Genomic DNA, 24872 nt, shown 5'->3' with positions numbered 1-24872 from the left:
GACTTTTTTGAAAATCCTTGGTTTCTGAGTGCCAGACAGATGCCCTAGATTCCTGCCTTTCCTCTTTGGCTTCATGTCCCGTATCTTCTGAGATGGCTTCATTTTTCTCACTAGTCTGATCTTCTGGGCCACATTCATTCTGGATCAGAAAAGGAGGTCTAGGTAACACTGGTTCCCCAAACCCTCTTTTTTTAACAAGCTGTCTCTGAGCCATTTTCAGGCTCTTCTGATAAACCTCCAACTGGCAGAGAATGACATTGGTGTATTGATTAGGATCTACTCCAGCAGGGCAGAATGGAATACCCCAGTAGTAGTGCACAGTGCCCCCAATGTCCTGGAGACCTTTGGCGTCTGTCGGGATAGGAAGGCATTGCCTAGACGTGTCCCCCCTACCCTGGACAACTTTGGGAAAAGCATAACCACTCCCAGTACTTTCCTGCGGCTTCCCACACTTTGTGTGCTCAGCCAAGTGGCCAGTACATCTGTCAAAACATTTAACGTTCTCATTCTCAAACACTGGCTGGCTTGACTGGTCCCAGCTTCCTGAGCTGTCAGAGACCGGCTCCTCTTCAGTGTTTTCATTGTGGTCCCAGGGCTCCTTTCTTTCCTCAGCCTCGTTTCCCTGACTGATATGTGAGCCTTTACACAGTGATGAAGGTACCAGCTGCCATATGCCTGTAGGTATTTGAGAAAAAGTAGGGCTAAGGACAAATCTTTTTTTTTTTTTTAATTAAGACAGCCTGGTAAGCTATCACTTATTGAGAATTACAGAACATGGCTATGAAAAGCCGCTCTTTGGATTTAGCCAAAGGGTGTTTTTTCCTTGGAGATAAAAGTCTGTTTGTTGAATATTAATGAAATTTCAACAATTTCTGTTTGAACCTCTTTAAAATCACAAGGATCTGGGGTATCTCTATCTCTACTCTCAGCAGAAGTGATATAGTTATACTTGATGTGTAGGAGTCAGAACAGGAAGACATGCCTTCAGTGGTTCCAGAATCTTTGGTGTTCTCTTGGTGGAAATGTGAAGATGGTCCAGTAGCCAGAAGTCGAGATCTGGTAGCAGAAGCATCAGAAGACCAGCAACTCTGAAACAAGTGATCCCGTACCAGACCATGTTTATTATTAAAATAGCTGTATATGAAGAATCACAAGAAGGACAAAAATGGGAGGCCACTGATCCCTAGGAGTTTCTCCTCTTCAGATATAGCTGTTCCATTCAAACAAATTCCCCAATGTAAAGTGAATACCAATATATATTTACTATACCGTTCCTAATATGGAGGGTATATAGTGTACAGAATGGTTCAGATTAGAGATATATACTCACATGGTGATCTATGCCTCTAGTCCTAAGCTTTTCAGAAGGCTGAAGTAGGGACTGCTTGAACTTCCAAGTTGAAAGCCAGCCCTTTCAATTCTAGAAGGCTCTAGCTCAAACAAACAAGCTAACAAGCAAATAGAATCAAGGATTACTCAGAATCTGCCACTGGCAAGTATCCTTATTGTTTAGATTAATTTTTGTTGAATATATTCACATCATAATTTAATATTATTTGAGTTTTTCTGTTTTTGTTTGTTGTTATTTTATTCAGTTTTAGTTTTTAGGTTTTGAGACAGGGCTTCTCTCTGTAGCCCTAGCTGCTCTGGAACTTGCTCTTAGACCAGAAACTCAGAGATCCGACTGCCTCTGCCTTCTGAGTCTTGGGATTAAAGGCATGTGCAACCACCACACAGCTATTTCATTATTTTTAAACTGCCCATTCTTTCTTTCATTTTCTTTGCTGTCCTCACAAATGAGGGAGGTTAACATTTGACCCTGAAGCTTTTGAAAAATCTTGATATTCTACAATCCTTCAGAAGCTGCCCATCTCTATGATTCTTTTAAGTTACTGACCAAAAGATATGTGGAGCAAAATTAAACTCATATGGAGGAGAAATAAACAAAAACACTTTAACCATATTAATCAGCAACATGGACTTTAAAAAAAAAAGGAGAGATAATTTTATTAACTGAAAATCCTATAAACTACCAAAGCTTATGTCTCATACAACTATACCACCACTAAGTAACTGAGAACATTATTAATAATTCCCACAAAATTTCAACACAGCATATTTACATTCAGGCTTTCAGCAATGGCTTTCCTCAAGAGCTCCTCTTCTTTCTCCTCCTGGTTATTCACCTCCCTAGCTTCCTGCTCACTCATTTTGAGAGCCAAAGCAAATTGTTCTTCTTCTGACATCTCTGTAAGAGTGTAGGAAAGGGAAGAATACCACAAACAGAAAATTAGCATAAGGCAAAAAAAAAAAAACCAAAATTATTAAACTGTCAACTGGTAACACTATAAACCAAATAGTATAATTTATACTCTAATAGGAAAGTCATATAAGGTGTGGTCACAATCATTAATAACATTCCAAGCATTGGAGGCACACATCTTTACAATTCCAGAACTCAGAAGGCATAAGCAGGCAGATCTCTGTGAGTCTGAAGCCAGCCTAGCCTACAGATACTGTTCCAGGACAGCCAGGAACACACAATAGAACCCATTGGGAAAAACTAAAACAGAACAAACAAAGAAACAAAGACAAAAATACCATTAGTAGCAGTTATAAGAACCATGGGTTAACTAAAGCATAAGCCCCCAACAAAGGCATAGTGCTAGCCTATAGTGTTCATAACTGCACCTCTAGCACATATGAGAGTGCCTGTCAATCACTATCTGTTGCATAAACAAACAAAAAACACTACAGAGCTCTTTTTGCTAAACACAAACTGCTTTAATGCCAAACATTTAACCAGAACAATTTTACTCTTCAGAATCTTTATGTTTTTAGGATAGGTCTGATGTAGTCCAGACTGGCCTTTAGGATGAGCCTGGATTTCTGCCTCTAGTTAACTAGGATTATAGATATATATCACCTTCTTTATATGATGATAGAATTCAACCAGTGCTTCATGCATGCTAAGAAAATATTATTATCAACTAAATCACATATATCCCCAGATCTCAAAATTTTCTAATTTATTCAACTTAACAAATCCTTAGTTACTTTTCAACTAACAGCAACTGTAGTACCCTAGAGAAATGGCTGATTCTAAGTCTAGGTTATGAAATGTCCAAGATAAGCTAGAATACTTCTTATATAATAGTTAACAAGGAATCTATCACACTTTCCTAGCATTGTATTTAAAAACTGAGTAGCAACCTTGGAAAACAAAAACTGGCTTAAAATTGAACTGGAATCCATTGCATTATCCTTATTGATTAAAGCATAGCAAACATTCCCAAACCCTCATTCAATGCCTTCAACATAAGGAAACATGACATAAACTGGATGAGTTATGTCTTCAGTAGTGTGATCATCTCATGCTCTGGTGGAGAGATCTGCACCCATCCTTACAAGGACAGCCCTAGTTAAACTCAGTATGTCTCTGTGATGGTTATCCTTGGTTGTCAACTTGACTATAGTCTGGAATTCATTAAAAACCCAAACAGCTAGTAATAGCTGGGAGTGATTTTTAGTTAATTGGATCTTCTGAGGTAGAAAGACCCATGTTAAATCCAGATCATATGGGGTCAGAAGACCCTGCCTAAATCTGGGCGACACCCTCTCATGGCAGAAAGCAGCTATGCCTTCTGCCTGCTTGCCCTGGTTCTCACGGCCAAGTCCATATACCCTGCTGCTGAGACAGGTGTTAGAGCCTTCTTTAGGATTCTATGTGTACTGAAGACCAGCTGAGACATCCAACCTCACAGACTGAACAGCTATCGGATTCTTGGGCTTTCCATTGGAGACAGTGTTAGACTAACTGGACCACATCCATAAGCCACTCTAATAAATTCTATAAATGTACACACATACACACGCATACTCTCTCATTCTCTCTCTCTCTCTCTCTCTCTCTCTCTCTCTCTCTCTCTCTCTGTTCTGTTCTAATACAGTCACAAAACAAAACAAAAAGCAAAAGACATAAAATCAGGAGAGGAATTTATAGAGGAAGCACAATTGATGAGAGTCAGGGATAAGAGAGGCAGGAATGAATATCATCAGAATGTATAATATACTTGTAATAAATTGTCAAAAAATAAATTTAATTTTAAAATGCTACAAAAAAATTTATCTCCAAAGATGATCTTAACATGTTAAGTTGATGCTCTATTCATCCCCATAGACGCACAAGAGCAGACAATCAAGGATGCATTCATATACAGGTGCCCCTATAGATATATATAATGTTTTAAATCAGTTCTTAGATTTCCTCCTTTTAAATCTAAGCAATCAAGACAATCAACCAAATATCAAAGGAAAACCTATAATATGAAGATCTAAAATCTGAAGTAACATGTTAAAAAGTAGTAACAAAAAATACTAATAATACCCTCCAGAGATAAGACATTGGACACTGGATCTCTGAACACACTCAGGATGCCATCAATAAACAAAGAACATTAGAGAACTATTAAAAAATTCTGAGACTGGCCAGGCTTGATAGCTCATGCCTTTAATCCCAGCATTTGCAAGGCAGATGCAGAGGTAGACAGGTATCTTTGAGTTCAAGGCCAGCCTGCTCTACAAAGTGAGTCCAGAATAGCCATGGCTCTGTAACAGAGATACCATCAAAAAACCAAAACCAAAAAGAAAATTTTAAAAAGAGAAAAAAACAAAGAAACTCTGATATGAATAAAAAGGAAAATATGTATTTTTCAAAACATATGTGGTAAAGCTAAAGTTATCAATTTTTACAGCTAGATTTGTGGGTATATAATGCTTATATGAAAAAAAGAGAAAATATAGCTTAATTGGTAGAGTGCTTACTTAGCATGAAGCCTTGGGTTCAGTTTCAAGCAATGATATTATTTTTACATCTACATTTTTTTTACTTCTTATTCTTTGTGAGTTTCATTCACATCATGCACCCCAGTCTCACTCATCTTACCATCCCCTCACATCTGTTCTTCACTCTTGCAGCACCCCCCAAATAAAAAACAAACAAGCACAGATACCATCTCATCATGGAAGCTTTAGTATGTTATAATGTGTTCTACAGCATATCTCCCTGTCCACACATCTCCACTTGGCAAATGTTCACTGCACTGAGTCATGTTTTGAGGTCTCTGTCTTCTTTCTGTGACACCATCAATATTGGAGCCTCACTGGGACTTCTCCCTGTTATCTTGTTGCCTTGTGCTGTGGAGATCCTGCAGCTCTGGATTAACTAACCTTTCATGAGCCATAACCATTCACATATAATATAGATTTGGGGGTGGGCCAACTCAGAGACCTGATATGAGTCTGTGATCTATGCTGGTCATCCAGTCAGGCTCTCCCAAACCCACACCACTAGGGAGAGTACTCTAGCACTGCTCCTACTAAGCCACCCAATCCTACCACTGGCAGGAGGCAGGGGCAGCTCTCCTGCCCTCAGGGTTGCTCACATACATGCCTCCAGAGTCAGCTGCACTGTTCTGCCCAGTCAAGGCACAGGGCCCACTCTCCCAAGTGCTGCAGTCTGTGAGGGGCTGGACCAGTTCTCATTCTTGGGGCTGGCTCACCTGTGCCTTCTTCATCTTCATCTACATTCTTAAGAAATATCACTCTTTACTTTTCTTGTGGTAGCTCCCATGGACTTGGTATTTGACTTAAGAAATAAGTTGGGCAATACTCTCTCATCATCTAATGTCTGTAGGAGCTTATGAAGAACTACTACTAATATTCCTCTCTTTGACAACGATGACCCATGAAGCTATCAACCCATGTCTTTTTGTTTATAGATATTTTTGTTATAGCTATTTTTTTGTTAATTCAACTTTCTATTATATTAGTTGTATTTTAATTTTCTACTTCTTCAGTCAGTCTTGGTTTTTGTTTTCCTAAGAATTTATTCATGAAGTTCAAGTTATCTACTTTCTTGGCATATGCTTTTTCATACTCTTTCATTATATACAACTTAGTTCTCTTTACTGTTCTTTATTTTATTTTGAAGTATAATTTAACTTATTTTTTATGGTTGTGCTTCTTCTTTGTCAATTTGACACAAACAAGACTTATCTGGAAGAGAGAACTTCAACTGAGTAAATCCCTCCAACAGACTAGCTTATAAGCAAGTCTGTAGGGTATTTTCTTGATTAATAATTGATGAGAGAGGGCCTTGCCCACTGTAGGTGGTACCAGTCTTAGACAGGCAGTCCAGTGCAAAGCAACAAGATGAGCAAGCCATGTGGAGAAAGACAGTAAGCAGCATTCCTCTATAGTCTGCTTCCAGTGCTGGCTTCCAAGTTCCTGCTTGAGTTTCTGATCTAACTTCCCTCAAAGATGGACTGTAATATGAAAGTGCAAGCCACATAAATCCTTTCTTTTCTCAAAGATGCTTTTGGTCATAGTGTTTATCACAACAGGAACCTAAGTAGGACAATGGTATAAGGTATGACAAGAGTATACATGACAGAGATTGTGCTCCAATGTCAGAAGCCATTTCATCTGCTTCTGTGAAAGTCTGCCTGTCGGGCAGTCAAGGTAGGTCAGGGTCTGCTGGCAGATTTCCTGGCCTGATGATACATGGAACAATAAGAGGGGATACACTTGAAGCTTAGGCAAGGGGCTGAACATTCTATTAATCTGGGTGGAAGGAACAGGGAAGCCTCTAGATATCCTGCCTATATGTCAGCCATTGTCTCTGCGAGCTTGTGACGTTGTTTCCCACAGCACTGTAAAGTATAAAAAGGCTAAGAAAAATAAACTCGAGGCTCGCATGGTATGACCCGCAGCCCTCATGAGTTCTAACTTTTGTCTCCGAGTCTTTGAAGTAGTAACTTAAAAGTTATTTGGAGAGTTGGTTGTTTTGCTGGGGCAAACAGAAGAAAGTGTTTTCCTGAAGTGGACACAGGTCAAAGACTAAGGCAGACTCATGAAGGACACAGGAGAAAGGATGCTCTGCTAAAGCAAACATGTGAAAGGGCACGTAATGAAGGATTCTTTGCTAACAACAAATATGCATTGGTCAGCCTTACATTGCATAGTTGAGCTCTATTTATGCTGAGGCAAGGCACATGGAGGACACATGTTGCTTAGAAAATATAAATAGGACTCAGAGTGACAGAAACAGAGCTTGTCTTGCTGGTACAGCTACCTGTACAATGCATGTGGGTCTCACATTGGAAGCTTTCACTTCCCTGAGAGAGGCACAGCCGAGAACTTCTCCTGGTGTTCCTCCTCGTCCCTCCTGCTGACTCAAAATGAGGCCGATGTCTGGCTGTCTCTGCTAGGTCGCACTACCCCTGCTGATTCCTGTTTGCTAACCTGACTCTATCGAAGTGGACTGCTGGTGTATCCTTAAAGTGTTTGCGAGTAGATCAGACTGCCACTGCCTGCTTAACTGTAAAGTGAACTGCTGATTTCCAAATAACACAGACAGGAGATGCTCCAAAAAAACCTTTCTAAACAGGTCTACTTTCCCCCACCTACCCCACCCCATACCCTATCTTTCCCACTACCTCTGGTAGGTGGTGGGCTACAAGGGAGGTTAAAGCATTTAAGAAACATCACCAAAAATAGTTTTTTTTAAAAAATTAAAGTTACAAGTCTTCTTTATGTTTTTCCTATAATAATCCTCACTCCCCCCTCAGAGGACTGTTTGACTTCATGTCAGCAAGCTCAGTGCACTCCAAATACAGCAATAAAAAACTATAACTTAAAAATAAATGTTACTTGGGCTGGAGAGATGCCTCAATGGTTAAGAGCTCAACAGTGTACTCACATATATAAAATAAATAAATGTTTTTTTAATGTTTAAAAAATAGAAATGACTTGATTTTCATCATTTATCACTCCTTACAGTTGAAACTGACATCTCTTTCTTTTTTTAAAATATTTACTTATTTACTTATTTTATGTAAAGCATACTATATCTGTCTCAAACACACCAGAATAGGGCATCAGACCCAAGTACAGATGGTTGTGAGCCACCATGTGGTTGCTGGGAACTGAACTCATGACCTCTGGAAGAGCATTTAGTGCTCTTAACAACTGAGCCATCTCTCCATCCCTGACATCTCTTTCTATGTCCAGAAGTATAAGAAATTTTATGCTGTGATTCTTGTATAGCAATACACAGCAAAGAACTCCTCTCTAAGTCCTTTAATTAGGAACAATAATAGTTATATTTAGTTTTATAATAAAATAGCTGTTCACAAATATAAGTACTTCTAAACATAAATAGAATCACACAAAACAGTTTTTATATTTCTGATGATCATTCCCAAGATATCTATCTGTAGAGCACACAAGAGGCTGGGATAGAAAGATGGTTGGTCCAAACCCAGCCTGTACCATAATAGGTGAGACTGTCTAGAATCCTGTGTCCAGCACTGTCTTACTTGTTCACAGTGCAGTATTCCTCGTGGTTCTATGACTTTCAACGGCAGCTCTTCACTCACACAGTATTAGCTCCGTTTCATCAAGTTTGAGTCACAGGACTTCTCATGGAAGCCAGTTTTCAGCTCTTTAATTTGGAGAATGTAGTTTTTGTCACCACTTTTATTTTAGAAACACATTTCAGCACTGAAAAATGACAGACTTTTCCTTTTCAAATGAGTTTCCCAAAGATATCATTTTACTAGGAATTAGTAACCTGAATTATATAACTGTGCGACTACTTAAGAATGCCCTTGCCAAGAACTATCCAATACATTTAGATATATCAACCAAAAGCCCAAACTTCTGGCCCCATTTCTGTTTATGAACCAAAACATAGAGCTCCTACATAAGGCAAAAAACAAATCAGTTCCTCCTAAAAGTTGAGAAAATTATTTTTGCATCAATGCTACATCTCGGCCATCCTGCTGCACACCTACTTCTCTAATCAAAGCACAGAACTTGCTGTGGCTCAAGGTGGGGGAAATGTATCCAGATATGTAATGGAGCAAAACTGGGCCACCCATTATGTGGCTGGAGATATGATTTAAAGTCTAATTCCCATCTCCACTTCTATGACAGAGTTCATTTGAATTGAACCAACACAGTCATTCCAGGACAGAAACACCATGCACAGATTCAAAGTGAGTCTTGACAAAGCCCTGCCACCGTGGATCTCAGCTTTTCAATAAGTTACAACACCACCCATGGCACAATTACTCACCTAAGCTAACACTAATTTTGACCAGTCCCCATTAAACTTAAACTTTTCTCAGCATAAGAGTAAATCATCTCCTATCATGCCTTTTACTGATATCAGCTGAAAGCTGCAATTTGTCTAAGACCTAAGTAGTTAAGAAAAAGAAAAGGGGGCTAAACAAATGGGTCAATGGTTAAGAGCACTTTCTGTTCTAACAGAGTACTTGGATTCAGTTCCCAACACGTACACATCAACTCACAATCATTTATACCTGCAGTTCCAAGAGAACTGACTCTTTTGGTACCAGGCACATATAAGCAAGCACTCACACACAGTAAAATGTTTACGAGGTGGATAGAGAATCAGGCTTGAGTAAGGTTGCCTAGCCATGAAGCTCACATTTATACTTCCAACAGTCTTCCTCTAGGAAGGCTTAAAGTAACTCTCTAAGAAATCTGCAAAAGTTTAAAGATTCAGAACAAAAAAGAAGCATATATAATATATCCCTAGAAAATTCTCTTCTAATGAAAACACTGTATCAATTCAATTAAAAAATAAAAACTTACGTGCAATTTTTCTTTTAGCCAAACACTTTGATCTATTTGGCTGTTTTGTCTTCATTTTCTGTAATCCGTTTTCCTCTTTTGTTTCCTGCTGTAAACAAGAAATAAGATCAGAGTAGATGACATTAAAATTTTTCTATTTCTTCTATATTTCCTTTCAGTTAGTAAAGGCCTGTGAACTAACAGTGATTATTAAGAATGGTACACATTAGACATAAGAAGGTTCTTTTCTCAATCAAAGAAAAAAAAGCATGCTCAAAAAAAAAAAGCATGCAAGACCTAGAACCAATTAAATCATAAAAATAAAAATGTATACTATACTGACATGATTAACTATCACATTCACAGAAATACATAAAAACTGGTCAATGTCCAAAATACTAGTAGACATCCACCCAAGATCAAAAACACTTGATTCAGTAAGTTTCTGAATCCAATATATTCATTTATTGTAAATCATTTTCTGGCCACTGGTTGGTTTACTAAAGAAAAAGTAAAAGAATTCTACAAAAATCAATTTTGAAAACCTAATATACCAACCCCACTCCACCTCAAAACTTAGTAAGTAGCACTTGAAGGGCAGAGCAGGCAAGTGTCTAGGAGTTTGAAGCCAGCCTGGTCCACACACTAAGTTAAAAGAGAACCAGGACCCTGCGGAAAGACCCTGTCTTAAAACAACAAAACTTAATAAGTAGCCAAAAAAAAAAAAAAAAAAAAAAAAAAATCAAGATAACCAAAAAAGAAAAGGAAAAAGCAGTAAAAAAAAAAAAAAAAAGAGAGAGAGAGAGAGAATACAGACAAAGTTGATGTAATATATGTATAATTGGGATCCTGAAGAACAAAACAAAATATTAAACTGTAGCCCAAGAAAATTTTCAGATGGGAAGAGGGATGAGAAATCATAAAATGTCTACCATTCTCTATGTTCAGAAAATGGCCTGAACAATTTCAGACACATCCTATGGTAAATGCTAAGCAAATAAAAGAAAATTTCTTAGAATATTCAGATTGACAGACATAATAACTGACCCTAAAAAATAAAAATTAAGCTGGGTGGCAGTGGTATATGCCTTTAATCCTGGCACTTGGGAGGCAGAGGCAGGTGGATCTCTATGAGTTCAAGGCTAGCCTGGTCTACAGAGTCAGTTCCAAGGCAGCAGCTAAGGCTATACACACACACACACACACACACACACACACACACACACACACACACAATTTATCTATATAAATATATGTTCTATCTTCTTTTTGTTTTCAATACATCCCAACCAGTTTCCACTACTCCCACTAGCAAGAACACACCTCCCCTCTCCTCCACATCCGCTCCTCCTCCATTTTAATCTTCTCATAATGTAGAAGTTATACTATTAATAAATAAAAAAGCATAAAGTAAAATATATTAATCAACTACTACATAGATTAAAAGCAAAAGTCAAATAATGCTAATCGAAACTGAAAACCCAGATAGGAACCAAAATAAGAAAAGACAATAAAAGAAAGTCTGAAGAGTATGCTGTGGTGGTTTGAATAAGAATGGCCCCATAGACTCAAGTGTTTGAATGTTTGGCCCAGAACATTTTTGGGAGGTATGACCTTGTTGTGATGGGTATGGCCTTGTTAGAGGAAATGTGTCACTAGGGGATGGGTCTTTAAGGTCTCAAAAGCTGAAGCCAGGCTTAATGACTCAGTTCACTTCCTGTTGATCCAGAGGAATTCTCAGTTCCTTCTCCAGCACCATGTCTGCATATATGCCACCATGCTTCCTACCATGACAATAATGGACTAAACATCTGAACTGTAAGCCTACCTCAATTAAATGTTTTCTTTTATAAGAGTTACCTTGGTCGTGGTCTCTTTACAGCCATAGAAACCCTAAGACACATACTATACAGGTAATCATTAGAACAACATATCCAAAAAAAAAAAAAAAATCTATCAGCATTCCCACTGCTACTACAAGCCCTGAGTGCAAAGAACAGTCAGAAAATGAGACTTCAGGAAAAATAATTAAGAGAGTGAAAACAGTATTTGCACGGTTGCAGGCAAATGTCTGTGAGTTCAGGGCCAGTCTGATCTACACAGAAGTTCCAGGCCATCCAAGGCTACAAGGTGAGACCTTGTCTCAAACAACAGATTAAGGAACATAAACAAAATTACCCTTAGTCACAGGTGCAGTACTAGGTCCTTCAAACCAGTTAAAGAAACCCTGAGTAGGGGTGTGGTTTGAATGTGAATGTGCTCCACATTCGCATATGTGTGAACACTAGTCTCCCAGCCAGTAGCTTTGTTTGGAAGGGTTATAGAACCTTTAGTAGTTAGTCTTACTACAAGAAGTGGGTCTTGGGGAAGGTCTTGAGGCTTTTCAGCCAGCCCTACTTCCTACTCACATTTTGCTTCCTTAGTGTAGAAGCAAATAAACAACAACTTCCTGCTCCTGCCACCACGCCTTCTCTACCTGCTGAGGTGTCTCCTATGCCAGGATTGCAACATAACTTTGGAACTGCAAGACAAAAGAAACTTTTTCCCTTGCGTTGCTTTTGTCAGGGGCACTTTATGACAACATAAGAGCAACTTAAGGCAGAACCTGGTGCTAAGAAGCAAGGCCACTGCTAAGGTAAGCCTGTCCATGTGGTTCTTAGTCCTTTGAAACTGGTTTGGGGGCAGAAATGTGGAAGTGTTTGGAACTAAGTTCTGTAACAGAACTTAGTGGGCTATTCTAATGGGAGCCGGTAAGACAAGGATGTTGAGGAAAGCATGAACAGTGGAGGCTCAAATGGTGAGTTTTCAGAGAGCAATGACTATCAGGAACTGACAGAGGTCATCTATGTCTCATTTTGATCATGAATCTGGTTCGTTCTGCCTGAGAACCTGAGTAAAGTTGAATTTATGGACAATAAACTAGTTTGTTTGACAGTAAGAATTTCAAGACAGAATTGTATCTAGCATTGAAAACTGTAAGACAATGGGACACTAGGAAAGGTGTCCTCAGGGCAAAATCCATTGGTGACTGTCATGTGAAAATCAAAATTTATTTAAAGAAAGAAAATCTAAACTGAAGGGAGTTCCTGCTCCTCAAAGCAATGACTTAGGAAAGCTTCTTCAGGGTATGCACCTAAAAGCTGATAAAGCTGTCTGTATCCCAGTGGGGGCAGGCTACATCTTGAACTGGCAGCAGGACTTGGCAGTGTCTTCTTTTAGTACTCATTTTGCAAGCATATAAGAGACTAAAGTAAAGAAGTCAGAGTCCTGTGTTCCATGTTTTCTGAAAGCAGCTGAGGTGAGGAATCTGTGTTTTGTTCTTTGAGACAAGATCTCTGTAGCCCTGGCTGTCCTGAAACTCATTAGATAAGCCAGGCTGACATTGAACTCAATGCCTCAGCCTCCTAGTACTAGGATTAACTGAGTACACCGCCATTCCTGGCAATTTGTGTTTTATAATGCTGGCAGTCAAACCTAGGAGGCCATTATTCATGCCAGCCAAATGTTTGACCACTGAGCTATAACCCAGGTAAGGTATTTTCTTAAAGAAATATTTAAGTTCGAATAGAAAAACCCATGGCCCCAGGTGCATATGCAGCAGAGGATAACATTTTCTGGCATCAATGGGAGAAGAGGCCTTTGGTCCAGCGAAGGCTCATTTTCCCAGTGTAGGGGAATGCCAAGGTGCTGAAGTGGGAGAGGGTGGTTAGGATAGGGAGCAACTTCATGAAGGCAATGGGAGGGGGAGGAGGGATGGGATTGGGGAAAGAGGATAACATCCAAAATGTAAATGCAGAAAATATTCAGTTAAAAAAATAAAAGAAAGATTTAAATAAAGCTAGATATGATGATTCATACCTTCAATCTCAGTACTTGGGTGCAAAGGCAGGAAGATCTCTGTGAGTTCAAGGCCAGTATGGTCTACAAAGCAAGTTCTAGGCTGGTCAGGGGTACATAGTAATACTGTCTTAAAACACTGAGAAAAAAAGAGGAAGGAGAAGAACCATTAAAAATGAATGAATGAAGGAAAGAAGGAAGGAAAGAAGGAAGGAAGTAAAACCTTCTTACAAAGTGTTATAACTGCTTCCCAGCACCCATACCAGCTAGCACACAGGGGCCTATAACTCCAGTCCAGGGGATCTGACACTGTCTGTACTCCACAAATACCTATATACTTGCAATACACATAAACTCATGGAAGTACACATACATACACACATACATACATACATACATACATAAAATGTTTAATAAAAAAAAAAAAAAAACCAATACAGGGCTTTCTAAGAATGATAAAGACAAAACACTATTGACAGGTATTTAACTTATAAAATTATTTCCCTCCAGAAAAGCCTAGTCCAATAATAGAGGTTACAAACTATCATGGCAGGAGCCAGCAAGATAGTTCAGAAGTAAATGAGCTTGCCATCAAGCCAGATGATCTGAGTTCCATCCATGAACCCCCATCGTAGGAGAGCCAACTCCAAAAAGTTGTTCTCTACACATTCACACAAATCTAGTCAAAGTGTCATTTAAAAAAAAATGTTAATACAGTGGCAATTTCAAAGAATGACAAATGATACTGCAGAAATAAGCACAAGTTCTATGGAACCATAAGAGATCAGCAAACTGACCTAGCCTTAAATCTACAATGGAAACCAAAAGAGCTGACACCCAAGCTGAAAAAAAAAAAAAAAAAAACTGAAAAGCATCATAGGCAATACAATAGTCAGAAGAAATATGGAATAATTCATAGAGATTTTCAACAGAAAAAGCCAAGAAGTTACCCCCCCATACCAACTGCTTAATATTTTAAAACGTTTTTTTAATATTTATTTACTTATTTAATGTATGTGAGTACACTATAGCTATCTTCAGACACACCAGAAGAGGGCATCAGTTCCGATTACAGATGGTTGTGAGCCACCATGTGGTTGCTGGGATTTGAACTCAGGACCTCTGGAAGAGCAGCCAGTGCTCTTAATCGCTGAGCCATCTCTCCAGCTCCTAAAACAGTTTTTTAAAGTATTTTTTAAAATGTTAAATGGGGGAAATGGGGAGGATAGAGATGTCTCCATGGCTGAAAATACTTCCTTTCTTCTACAGTTCAATTCTCAGTACCCACATCAGGTGGTTCACAACAGCCAACTCCAAGGGACACTCTCCCTTGGCCTCCTAAGGACCTGTGCTAACATAGTATACATTCACAACACATACACATAAACTAAGGAAAAGGGTCACACTTGCAAGATCGGTGTCTTGCTCAGCCATCATCAGAGAAACTTCCTTCTACAGTAGATAAAAATAAAAGCAGAGACCCACAATGGAACAATGTACAGAGAGCAAGAGACATAGGAATCCTAAGGGTTCCTCAAAGCTCAGGGAATCCTGCTCAAAAAGAGGAGTAAAGTTGTAAGAGTCAGAGGAGATAGAGGACACCAAGAAGCATTTCAAACATAGCAGGGCTGATGCACAATATGTATAGAACTGACAAAGGTCTAAGCCACATGGATGGAGTCAAAGGGAAAGTGCTCAGAGGGAAAGTGGGCATAAGCCTCCATCCCTAACCTAGAAGAGATCTCCAATAAGCAACTGTTCACAAAGGAAAAACTGTTTCACTGGGTATACAAACCACTTTTAAGGTAGACCCCATGTCCAGCAGTAGAAGTCTAACACAAAACAACTCAATGCTGTCTTTTCAAGATACTTTGTATCATAACTCTTTGTCTGCACACTATTTTTCTTTTGTCCTTGTAGGTCTTTGAGTATACATTACAGTTTCCAATATTGTGTTTTTATGAATTTCTGTGTAAACTTGTGTCTGTAGACACCAACAAATCAAATAACCCAATTAAAAATGCATTATATGGGGAGAGAGGTGGCTCAGTGGTTAAGAGCACTGACTGCTCTTCCAGAGGTCCTGAGTTCAAATCCCAGCAACCACATGGTGACTCACAACCATCTGTAATCAGAAAACTGATGCCCTCTTCTGGTGTGTCTGAAGACAGCTACAGTATATATATATATATAAATCTTTTTTTAAAAAATCTATTTTCCATGCAAAAAAATAAAATTTAAAATGAAAACTAAGGAAAAGCAAAGGAAAGTAAAACAAATACAGCAATGGGTAGAAAGGAAAACAATAGGAAGGGACACTAAAATATTATAATTTCTGCAATGATGAATACAGAATAAATTCATGTTATGCCTCCCATGTATATGAACTCACACACCTCCACACACACACAGACACATATTTAGATATATAAATAGTTGCAGTAGGTAAAGTAAAATGTCAGGAGGAAAAACATGACAGAAGAGACATTTCAGAGAGTCTATTGCAAATGTCTACATAACAGACAAACAGGTAAAGAAACAGAAATGGAAATAAATCTTAGTATCACTTTAGTTAAACCTAAAGCATGCAGTGACCAATTAGGTGTAAAGGATGAAAAGCAAGAGGCAAAGATGACTGTAAACTTCACAGTCAGAGAAAAATAAATGCTTTTCCCACTGAGTAAAATAAAGTACTTGAGACACACTGACTTGGTTCATTATGCACTGGACCTGATCTAACACACAGGTAAAAAGAGAGAAAGAAATGGTAGTAAGGAAAATGTTTAAAATCTAGTCGATCTCTCTCCTAGAAGCCTTTCACAATAACATCATTTTCTTGGCCAAGCAGGCAGTATGGTTCCCTAGCATATAGGAAGCTGGGATCCATCCCAGACAGTTGTTACATTTTCTCTTTCCAAACACACAAAAATTACAATGCCTATTTATTTAATTTACTCTAAAACCACACTAAATTAACATATTACAAAAATGAAAACTTATAAAAATTTATCCCAAGCAAATAGCATGGACACTTTTTAAAAAATAATCCATAATTTAGAAATCGAAAGAAAATCAAGTAAGAACCAAATGAATTCATCAAGCTAGTCTAAAGGTACAGTTAAAACAAAGCCTTTTGGGTAAAGAAGCCTAGATTGAGACCCACAATTCCATGTCAAACACCAACCTCTCCATCACTGTCAGATATCACTATGAGCAAGTCCTCAAGTCTACGCTTCTTCTTTATATTGACAGAACTGGTGGTTTCCGGATCCTCCTTCTCCAAGTTCTGGTCTTCAGAGGCTTCTCTAATTTTTTTCTTTCTTCGTGGCATCCTTTTACCTAAAATGCAAGTTCAATATTTACTCAAAAAATAAGTTTATAATCTAGAGGTTTATTCAATTTGGTCATATAAGAGCAAATGACAGCCATTTAAGGGAAATAAATCTAGACTTTAGAACTTTTCTATTATTCATTAAAAATTTTACTTTTTTCTGTAATAAAATATATACATTTCTCCTATATACATTTCTATATAGAAGATGAACATATGTAAGCCTGTGCATATACACATCTAGAAAATTGCTAGTAAAATTTCAATAGCATTAAAAACGACTTATCTTGATTCCTTATGTTTTAGTTTACACAAGTAGTTTACTTAAGTATACAGTAACAGTTTACCTAAAAGATCTTTTTTAAAAAATACTAATACTCTTAGTCAAGTACAGTGGATCCGAGTACATCAAGAAACAGAGACAGGCAGATTGCAAGGCAGAAGTCAACTCAGAGATTATAACTATTGTGTCCAAATTTTAATAACAAAAACAACAAACAAAAATCTCAATGCCTCAATCTGTTAAGAAATCTTCCAAAAAATCTCATAATATTTATGCATTTATGTAATAATTTAGATAGTACATTTGTGGTGGCTTGAATGAAATGGCCACCAGAGGTTCACTATTAGGAGGTGTGGCCTTATTGGAGTAGGTGTCACCATACAGGAGGACTTGTATGACAGGGGCGGGATTTGAGGTTTCAGATGCTCAAGCCAGGGTCAATAGCCCTCTATTCCTGTTACCTGCTGATTTGGACATAAAATTCTCAGCTCCTACTCTAGCACCTTGTCTGCCTGCATGCTGCCATTCTTCTGGCCATGATGATAATGGACTAAACTTCTGAATCTGTAAACCAGCCCCAATGAAATGTTTATAAGAGTTGCCATGATCATGGAGTCTCTTCACAGCAATAGAATCCCTAAAAGGGACAACATTTAAAAGTAAACAACTGAATTATTTCTCTTCAAAACTATTAACAGGAAAAACATGTCTGCTTTGGCTGTGTCATGTACCTGCAATAACAGCTTACTTGCAGGCTGAAGCAGGAGGGTTACAAGATGGAAACAACACAAGCAAAATCATAAAACCATGCCTCAGAGAGAGAAAAGAAAAAAATGTTTTCTTTCACATAAATTATTATTTCACATAAATAAAAATTATACTGGAGGTTCTAGGTGGGTTAATAATTAAGAAAAAGAAACAATAAAATAAAACAAAACAAAATAAAATAAAACAAAAAAAACTGCCATTTAAAAAAATAATAACTAAGGACTCCACTAGAAAACTATTATAAGAAAGTTCATCAAGGTGGAAGGATACAGCCCCAATATATAAAAACCAAATCACTGCTATACACTAGTAATAAACAAACACACATTTTAATAAAATTCCTTCCAGGGGCTGAAGATGACTCAGTGGTTAGGACGGACTAATAGCTTCTCTTCTAGAGGATTTTGATTCAAGTCCAAACACGTGGCTCATAACCATCCATTATCCAGCCTCAGGGAATCTGATGCCCTCTTTTGGCCCCCTTGGGTACCAGGCTTATACACACAGCACACTGACATACATTCAGGCAGAAAGGCAGATAGACAGACAGACAAACACACACACTAAATGATTTTTTTTTTTTTTTTTTTTTTTGAGTTTTCCTTCTGCCCCTTCAAGGTAAAGGCACTTGTCACCAAGCCTGAGGATCAGAGTTCAATTCCTGGAACACTTATGGTGAAAGGAAAGAATTAACGCCTACAAGTTGTTTTGGGGCCTCTGTGGCACACAGTACATACATAAATGAATGAATGAATGAATGATTGAATGCAAATTTAGTTTTCCTGTTTCAAAAATTTATTTATTTACTTTATGGGTAGAAGTGGGTTTTGTTTAATTGGTTGTTTTTTCAAGACAAGGTTTCTCTGTGTAACCTTGGCTGTCCTGGAACTTGCTCTGTAAACCAGGCTGGCATTGAACTCAAGAGATCTGCCTTCCTGTCTCCTAAGTGCTGGGATCAAAGGCAGTGCCACCATTGCCTGGTATGTATGGGTGTTTTGCCTAAATGTATGTATATCACTTGTGAGTCTGGTGCCTCAAAGGCTAGAAGATGGTCCCTGGAACTGGAATTACAGGCAGTTCTAAGTCACCAGGTAGATGCTGGGAATTTAACCAGTGTCCTCTGGAAGAGCAGCCAATGCCCTTAAGCACTGACACATCTTTCTATCCCCCAATTCTACATTTTTAAAATATGTAATTATTTAAGTGTATGTCATCTGAGTGTTTTGCCTGCATGTATTTATCTGTGTCACTTGTATATCTGCTGCCTTCAGAGGACAGGAGAGAGTGCCAGCTCCTCTAGAACTGGAGGCATGACCTGGTGCTGAGAACCAAACCGTAGTCATTTATAAGAGCAGTAAGTGCTCTATACCAATCACTCTCAACCTTCCTAATGTTGCAATCCTTTAATAAAGTTCCTCATGTTGTAGTGACCCCCAACCATAAGATTATGTTCATTGCTACTTCATAACTGTAATTTTGATATCTGATAAGTAACTCCAGTGAGAGGATCTCTCAACACCAAAAGGGTCATGCTCCACAGGTTGAGAACTACTGCTCTATGCCCCAAATTCTACTTTTAACAGCATCAAAAATAATAAAATCCTAACCAGTGGTAGCATATGTCTTCAACCCCAGCACTTAGAAGGCAGAGACAGGTAGATCTCTTGAGATTCAGGCAAGCCTGGTTCAGCCTGGTCTATATATCAAGTTCCAGAACAACCAGGGCTACAAAAAAGAAACCCTGTCTTAAATGATTATTGATGATGATGATGACAACAATAATAACAATATCTTTATGAGTAAATTTGACAAAAAATGTTAAATTTAGAACTAAAAATTTTACAGTATTCCTTAAGAGATTAAATTCAGTGGAAAGTGTAAGTTTGTGCCTCTGTGTGTGTGTGTGTGTGTCTGTGTGTGTGTGTGAAAGAAATCAAAGGAAATCTAGATAAGTATAAGACCTCCCAGGTTCATAAGTAGAGGATTTAAACATTCTTAGTCTGATAATAAGCCCCAACTGCTACCTAAATATAGTCTCCAATAAAATCCTATTTAGCCTTTTTTTTAAATTTTATTTACATTGGTGCTATGTTCTGCCTCCATGCATGTCTGTGTAAAAGTATCAGGTGCTGGGATTTGAACCCAGGTCCTGTGGATTAACAGCCAGTGTACTTAGCCACTGAATCATTTCTCCAGCCTCTATTTGGCCTTCTTGAGGAAATAATCAAGCTGATCCTAAATGTAAAGGCCCCAAAATAGATAAAACAATATTGACCAATAAAAGAACAAATTTAAAAAATTCAAACAGTCTAGTTTTAAAACACAGAAGAAAGCAACAGTTATCAAAACATCATGACCTTGACACAAAGATATACACAGACCAATGAAACACAACAGAGACTAAAAGCCACTGCCTATCCCATCAACTATATAAAGATATTAATATAATAACTTTTTATATAATAAAATAATCTTCAGTGAAAAAAAGGCCCTTTCAAAAAATGGCTCTAAGATACACATTTGAAAAATTAAATTATACTAAGCCTTTGCCACACACATACACAAAAGATTAAAAGACCTAAACCTAAGAACAAAACATATAAAGCTCTTTAAGGCATAAATATAGGCATAAGCATAAATTCTTCTCACCTAGGATAAACAAGAGTATGCTAAATATGAAAGATCAAAGCACAAGCTATAAGGAAATAGAAAGATTAGATCTAAATTAAAACTTTTATGCTCCAAACCATAAAATTAAGTATAGCTTTAATGAAAAGGGCACATAAATTTTTTAAAATATTTATTTATATGTGAGTACACTATCACTATCTTCAGACACACCAGAAAAGGATATCAGATCCCATTCCAGATGGTTGTGAGCCACCATGTGGTTGCCAGGAATTGAACTCAGGACCTCTGGAAGAGCAGTCAATGTTCTTAACCACTGAGCCATCTCTCCAGTCCATGAATTTTTTAATATGAAAACAAAACATGGTTGAAAGAAATTAAAATAGGTGGTTGGGCTGGAGAGATGGCTTGGCTCACAACTAGCTGTAACTCCAGTTTCAGGAGAACCAACACACAGGCACCAAGCACACAAATGATGCAAAGACCTCTGTGCAGACAGGATACTCATACACATAAAATAAAAATACATCTTCAAAAATAAACTACACAAATGTTAATAGAGGCATTATTTAACAGTCCTCTGAAGAGGAAGCAACACAAATAGACACTAACTGATAAAATATATATTTTATAACTCAACCATAAAAATAAAACATCTATGATCTAAAGCTTGGAAACATCACAATAAGTGAAAGAAGCTAGTTCTAAAGGACCACAAATACTGAAGTGTATGATTCCCCTAATATAAAATATCAACAGCAGTAAATCAAGAGGCTATAAATAAATAATTATTGAGGACTGAGTTAGGGAGAATTGGCAAAGTAGATAGTGATATGACTGAACAGGTAGAATCTTTCTTTAAGATAATTTAACTGGTCTGAATTATGATAGCTACACAATCCTGTGAATATAGTAAAAACATAACTGGTGACTAAAGGTAGATACGCTGCATACGAATTATAGCACAATGAAGCTGACATCAACTTCAAATGATCAAAATCAAAACACTGGTTACTACTAAACCTCACTGGGAAGGACAGAATGAAGCTTTCTGGGTTGCTGAAGATGTATTATTGCCATTTGGGTGGTAGTTCCGTATGTGCCCTAAGTCACAGATAACAATGGTTTTTTTTTTTTACTATATGCAATGATATCTTAGAAAACAATTTTAAGTAGTAATATATATTTGATGAGTGAATATTCCAAATCATTCTAAGAAATCTGAAAAGTATGTCATTACTATGAGGAAATTAATTCAGGAAGGTAACTAACCCCAATAAGCACTTCCATTTCATACCTCCTAATTCCAAAACCTAACTCCAACATTCTATTATCTTCTTTGTTATTTTGTTTTTTTCAAGACAGGGTCTCTCTACATAGCTCTGGCTGGCCTGGAACTCACAGAGCCTGCCTCTGCCTTCCAAGGGCTGGGATTAAAGATGCGTACAACCATGCCTGACTCTGTTACCTCTATATCACCTCTAACAAGAACCTCTACTTAACACATGGTTTTCACACATAAATATTTGCTGAATAAATCAGTTGCATAAAGTTGATATTTAAATTATTAAATGTTTTACTAAAAGGACTGGGGTATAGCTCAGTAGTAGAACATGTTATCTTCATGTTCAGGACTTTGGTTTCCATCCTCAGCAGCTACATGAATAAGGAAGTAAGCTACAGAAGGACAAGGCACAGGAGGATGTTAACTGAAGACAGAATGGGGTGGGGTAATAAAACACTGAAGGCTAGAGATGTAGCTCAGTAGCTAGCCACCCAGCATGCACAAGGTTCTAGGTTTGATACAGCACCACCACCACATCAAAAACAAAGAAGTAACCTTTAAAGCTAGAAGAGCATATGACATGAAAGTAGGAATTACTATAGGAGAAGACTAAAGAAAGGAATTAGGACGCTAGGAAAATACCCTATATGGAGTGGTTTCTAACTTATTAAACATTTGCTACTCTGTTGTATTATTTAAAACAGTATGCCAATAGCATCTATATCTTCAAATACAAGTAATTTTTCTAAAATTTATGATATCTATAGCTGACATATTTTTTAACTTTATTTTTCATTATTTTTAATTGTGTGTGTGTGTGTGTGTGTCTGTACGTACACAGGAGTGCAGGTGCCTACAAAGGTCAGAAGAGTATGTTCAATAAATCTAATTTTAAAAAATAACAACTTTTTAAAAATTGTTTTTTATTTTAAATTTTAAAATAAAATTTTATTTATTTTTATTTTTAAAAAGTAAAAAAATAGTACCTTTGATTCCACCACTTGAGGGGCAGAAGCAGGGGGGAGTCTCTGTGAGTTTGAGGTTACATGGTGAGTCTTTGTCTCAAAAAACATAAAATAAAACTCACAAATGCACAAGGCTCTTGGGGTTGACTCCAACACAGAAAAGGAAGAGAGGGAGGACTAGCTTAATATAATATTCTTCCTCTATCAATTGATTACAAATAAGATTGATTTGTTTCAGTAACTGAGGAAGGTAAATGCATACTTATAATCACACATACACACACACACACACTCACTCACATAGACATATATATATATATATATATATATATATATATACATCTATCTATCTATCGATTATCTATCTATCTATCTATCCATCCATCCATACACATACATCTAATACTGTTTGCCAGGCAAAGAACTTGACTATTTCCATAAGGGATCGAGGGGAATGCACGTGCACAAACACAAATGAGCTATTTCATAGCTTATACTCAGCCTAGTTTAAGACAACTGTGTAACAACAGAATTCAGGGGAGATGACTCAGTGGATAAATTCCAGCAGGTGGATAGTGAGTAGGGGTAGGCCCCAGGAATCGGGCCAGACATAACGACCAACTAAGAGACCCTGCCCCAATGAAGAAAATGGAGAGACACTTAAGAAGTCTACCACAGCCGTCGGTGTAGTGGTGTGTGTGTGTGTGTGTGTGTGTGTGTGTGTGTGTGTACTTGTGTTTTCATACCCACGTGTGCCCACATGTGTGCAGAAACAAAAGACTTCAAACACACCCTGAGCAATAGTTATAACTAATGAGAGAATCAATAGACAAACTTCTAGGTTTCTCACACCCAATACAGAGGTTATTCCTCTCAAGAACCCTAACGTGCCCTAACACGTTAGGAAATTTGGTCAAGAAGAGTAGTAGTTGGCAAGTGGCTACGCTGGGAAATGACACTCGATGCGTCTAACTGCAAAAGTAGACTTTCTTTGACTCAACTACAAAGCACTGTCTCTACAACAAACCAAACAAAATCCTAAACATTGCGCTCACTTTTTCCGCAGCGTTGCCCGTATATGACACAATGAATAAATGCAAGAAGACTGGAGTGAAGTGGTCCAGAGTCACACCCAGCTCCATCTCTGAGGAGACCAATGCTCTGGTCTCACGGGTTTCTGACACACAGCCTGACAGCAGCCACGAGAGAAATGCACTGGAGACTGAAGTGGCACATGATACAGATTTCCAGGGGGAAATCTTTCTCGGAAGAACGAGGCAGGAGGATGGCGAGTTAGTAGCCATCTTGGGTACCCTGTGAGTTCAAAACCAGTCAGGGCTACCCAGAGAGACCCGGGTGGGAGCGGTGTCTCGGGCGGGCGAAGAACTAGTGAAAACAACTACCACAAGACCAGAAAGTAACGTAGGGGACGCGGCAGGCCTAGTCGCCATCCTCGGAGAGTCCGTTAGCCGGGCGGGCGACGAGGCTGTCTCCCTCCCAGGAAGCTCGGAGAGCAAAAGAAGACGCCCCGGAGGACCATGGCCGCCCTCGGCGGGAGGGGGACACCAGGGGCGCGAGGGCCAGGGCGGCCCGGCAGCGGCGAGAGCGACCGGGCAGCGGCTTTCGCTCGGCCGAGAGGCCTAATCGCTGCGAGGCGCGCCTCAGGCGGAGCGGCCGCCGCCGGGCCGATAGCGAAAAGCAGGCGGTCCCCGACGGCCGCGGAGTGCGGAGGCGACGCGTACTCACCACGAAGCTGGCCGCTCCGCCCCGCGCCTCCCGAACGCTGGGGGTCGCGAGCGGCCGCAACTCTTCAGAAAGTGGAGAACGCGCGCCTCGGCGCGAGGCGGCGTGGGGCGGGGCGAGGGGCGGGGCGCGCAGGCGCCGGGCCGTGTGAGCGGCTGAAATCTCAGGTAGTCGCTGGGTCCTCCGGGGTGCTTTTGCTAGAGCTCAGCCAGGACTTGAGGGAAGCCAAGGAAAGCCAATAGGGTGCCCGTATACCCTCTGCTACATCAAGCCTCCTCTAGTGCTTTATTTGCATGAATCCAAAAGTATGTTCATTTAAATGTGCACGTGACTACTTAGAAACTCTGGGATGGTATAATGTTAATTAAT

At 38.8% G+C, this 24872-nt stretch overlaps 1 protein-coding gene across 5 annotated transcripts in view; it reads right to left on the bottom strand.

Annotated features, from left to right (window-relative positions):
* The window catches only part of UIMC1 (ubiquitin interaction motif containing 1), a 67347-nt gene extending 42737 nt beyond the window's left edge, over positions 1-24610 (bottom strand). For 2 of the 5 annotated variants that reach the window (XR_013975225.1, XM_080924722.1), the window contains exons 1-6: positions 24507-24610; positions 16685-16839; positions 9685-9772; positions 2124-2248; positions 983-1088; positions 1-675 (exon numbers count right to left, since the gene is read on the bottom strand). The exon at positions 1-675 is cut by the window's left edge and continues 62 nt beyond it. Coding sequence is in view for 4 of the 5 variants with exons in the window: in XM_080924722.1 (XP_080780848.1) it covers positions 1-675; positions 983-1088; positions 2124-2248; positions 9685-9772; positions 16685-16831 (1141 nt within the window). In the remaining variant the exon portion in view is untranslated. The remainder of the gene's footprint in view (positions 676-982; positions 1089-2123; positions 2249-9684; positions 9773-16684; positions 16840-24506) is intronic. The other 3 variants (XM_080924723.1, XM_080924724.1, XM_080924725.1) reach the window with 3 other exon arrangements.
* Between the last annotated feature and the right edge of the window lie 262 nt (positions 24611-24872).

Source organism: Micromys minutus, assembly GCF_963924665.1.
Source record: "Micromys minutus genome assembly, chromosome: 1".
Taxonomy (NCBI): domain Eukaryota; kingdom Metazoa; phylum Chordata; class Mammalia; order Rodentia; family Muridae; genus Micromys; species Micromys minutus.
This window is presented reverse-complemented; position numbering and strand designations above follow the sequence as displayed.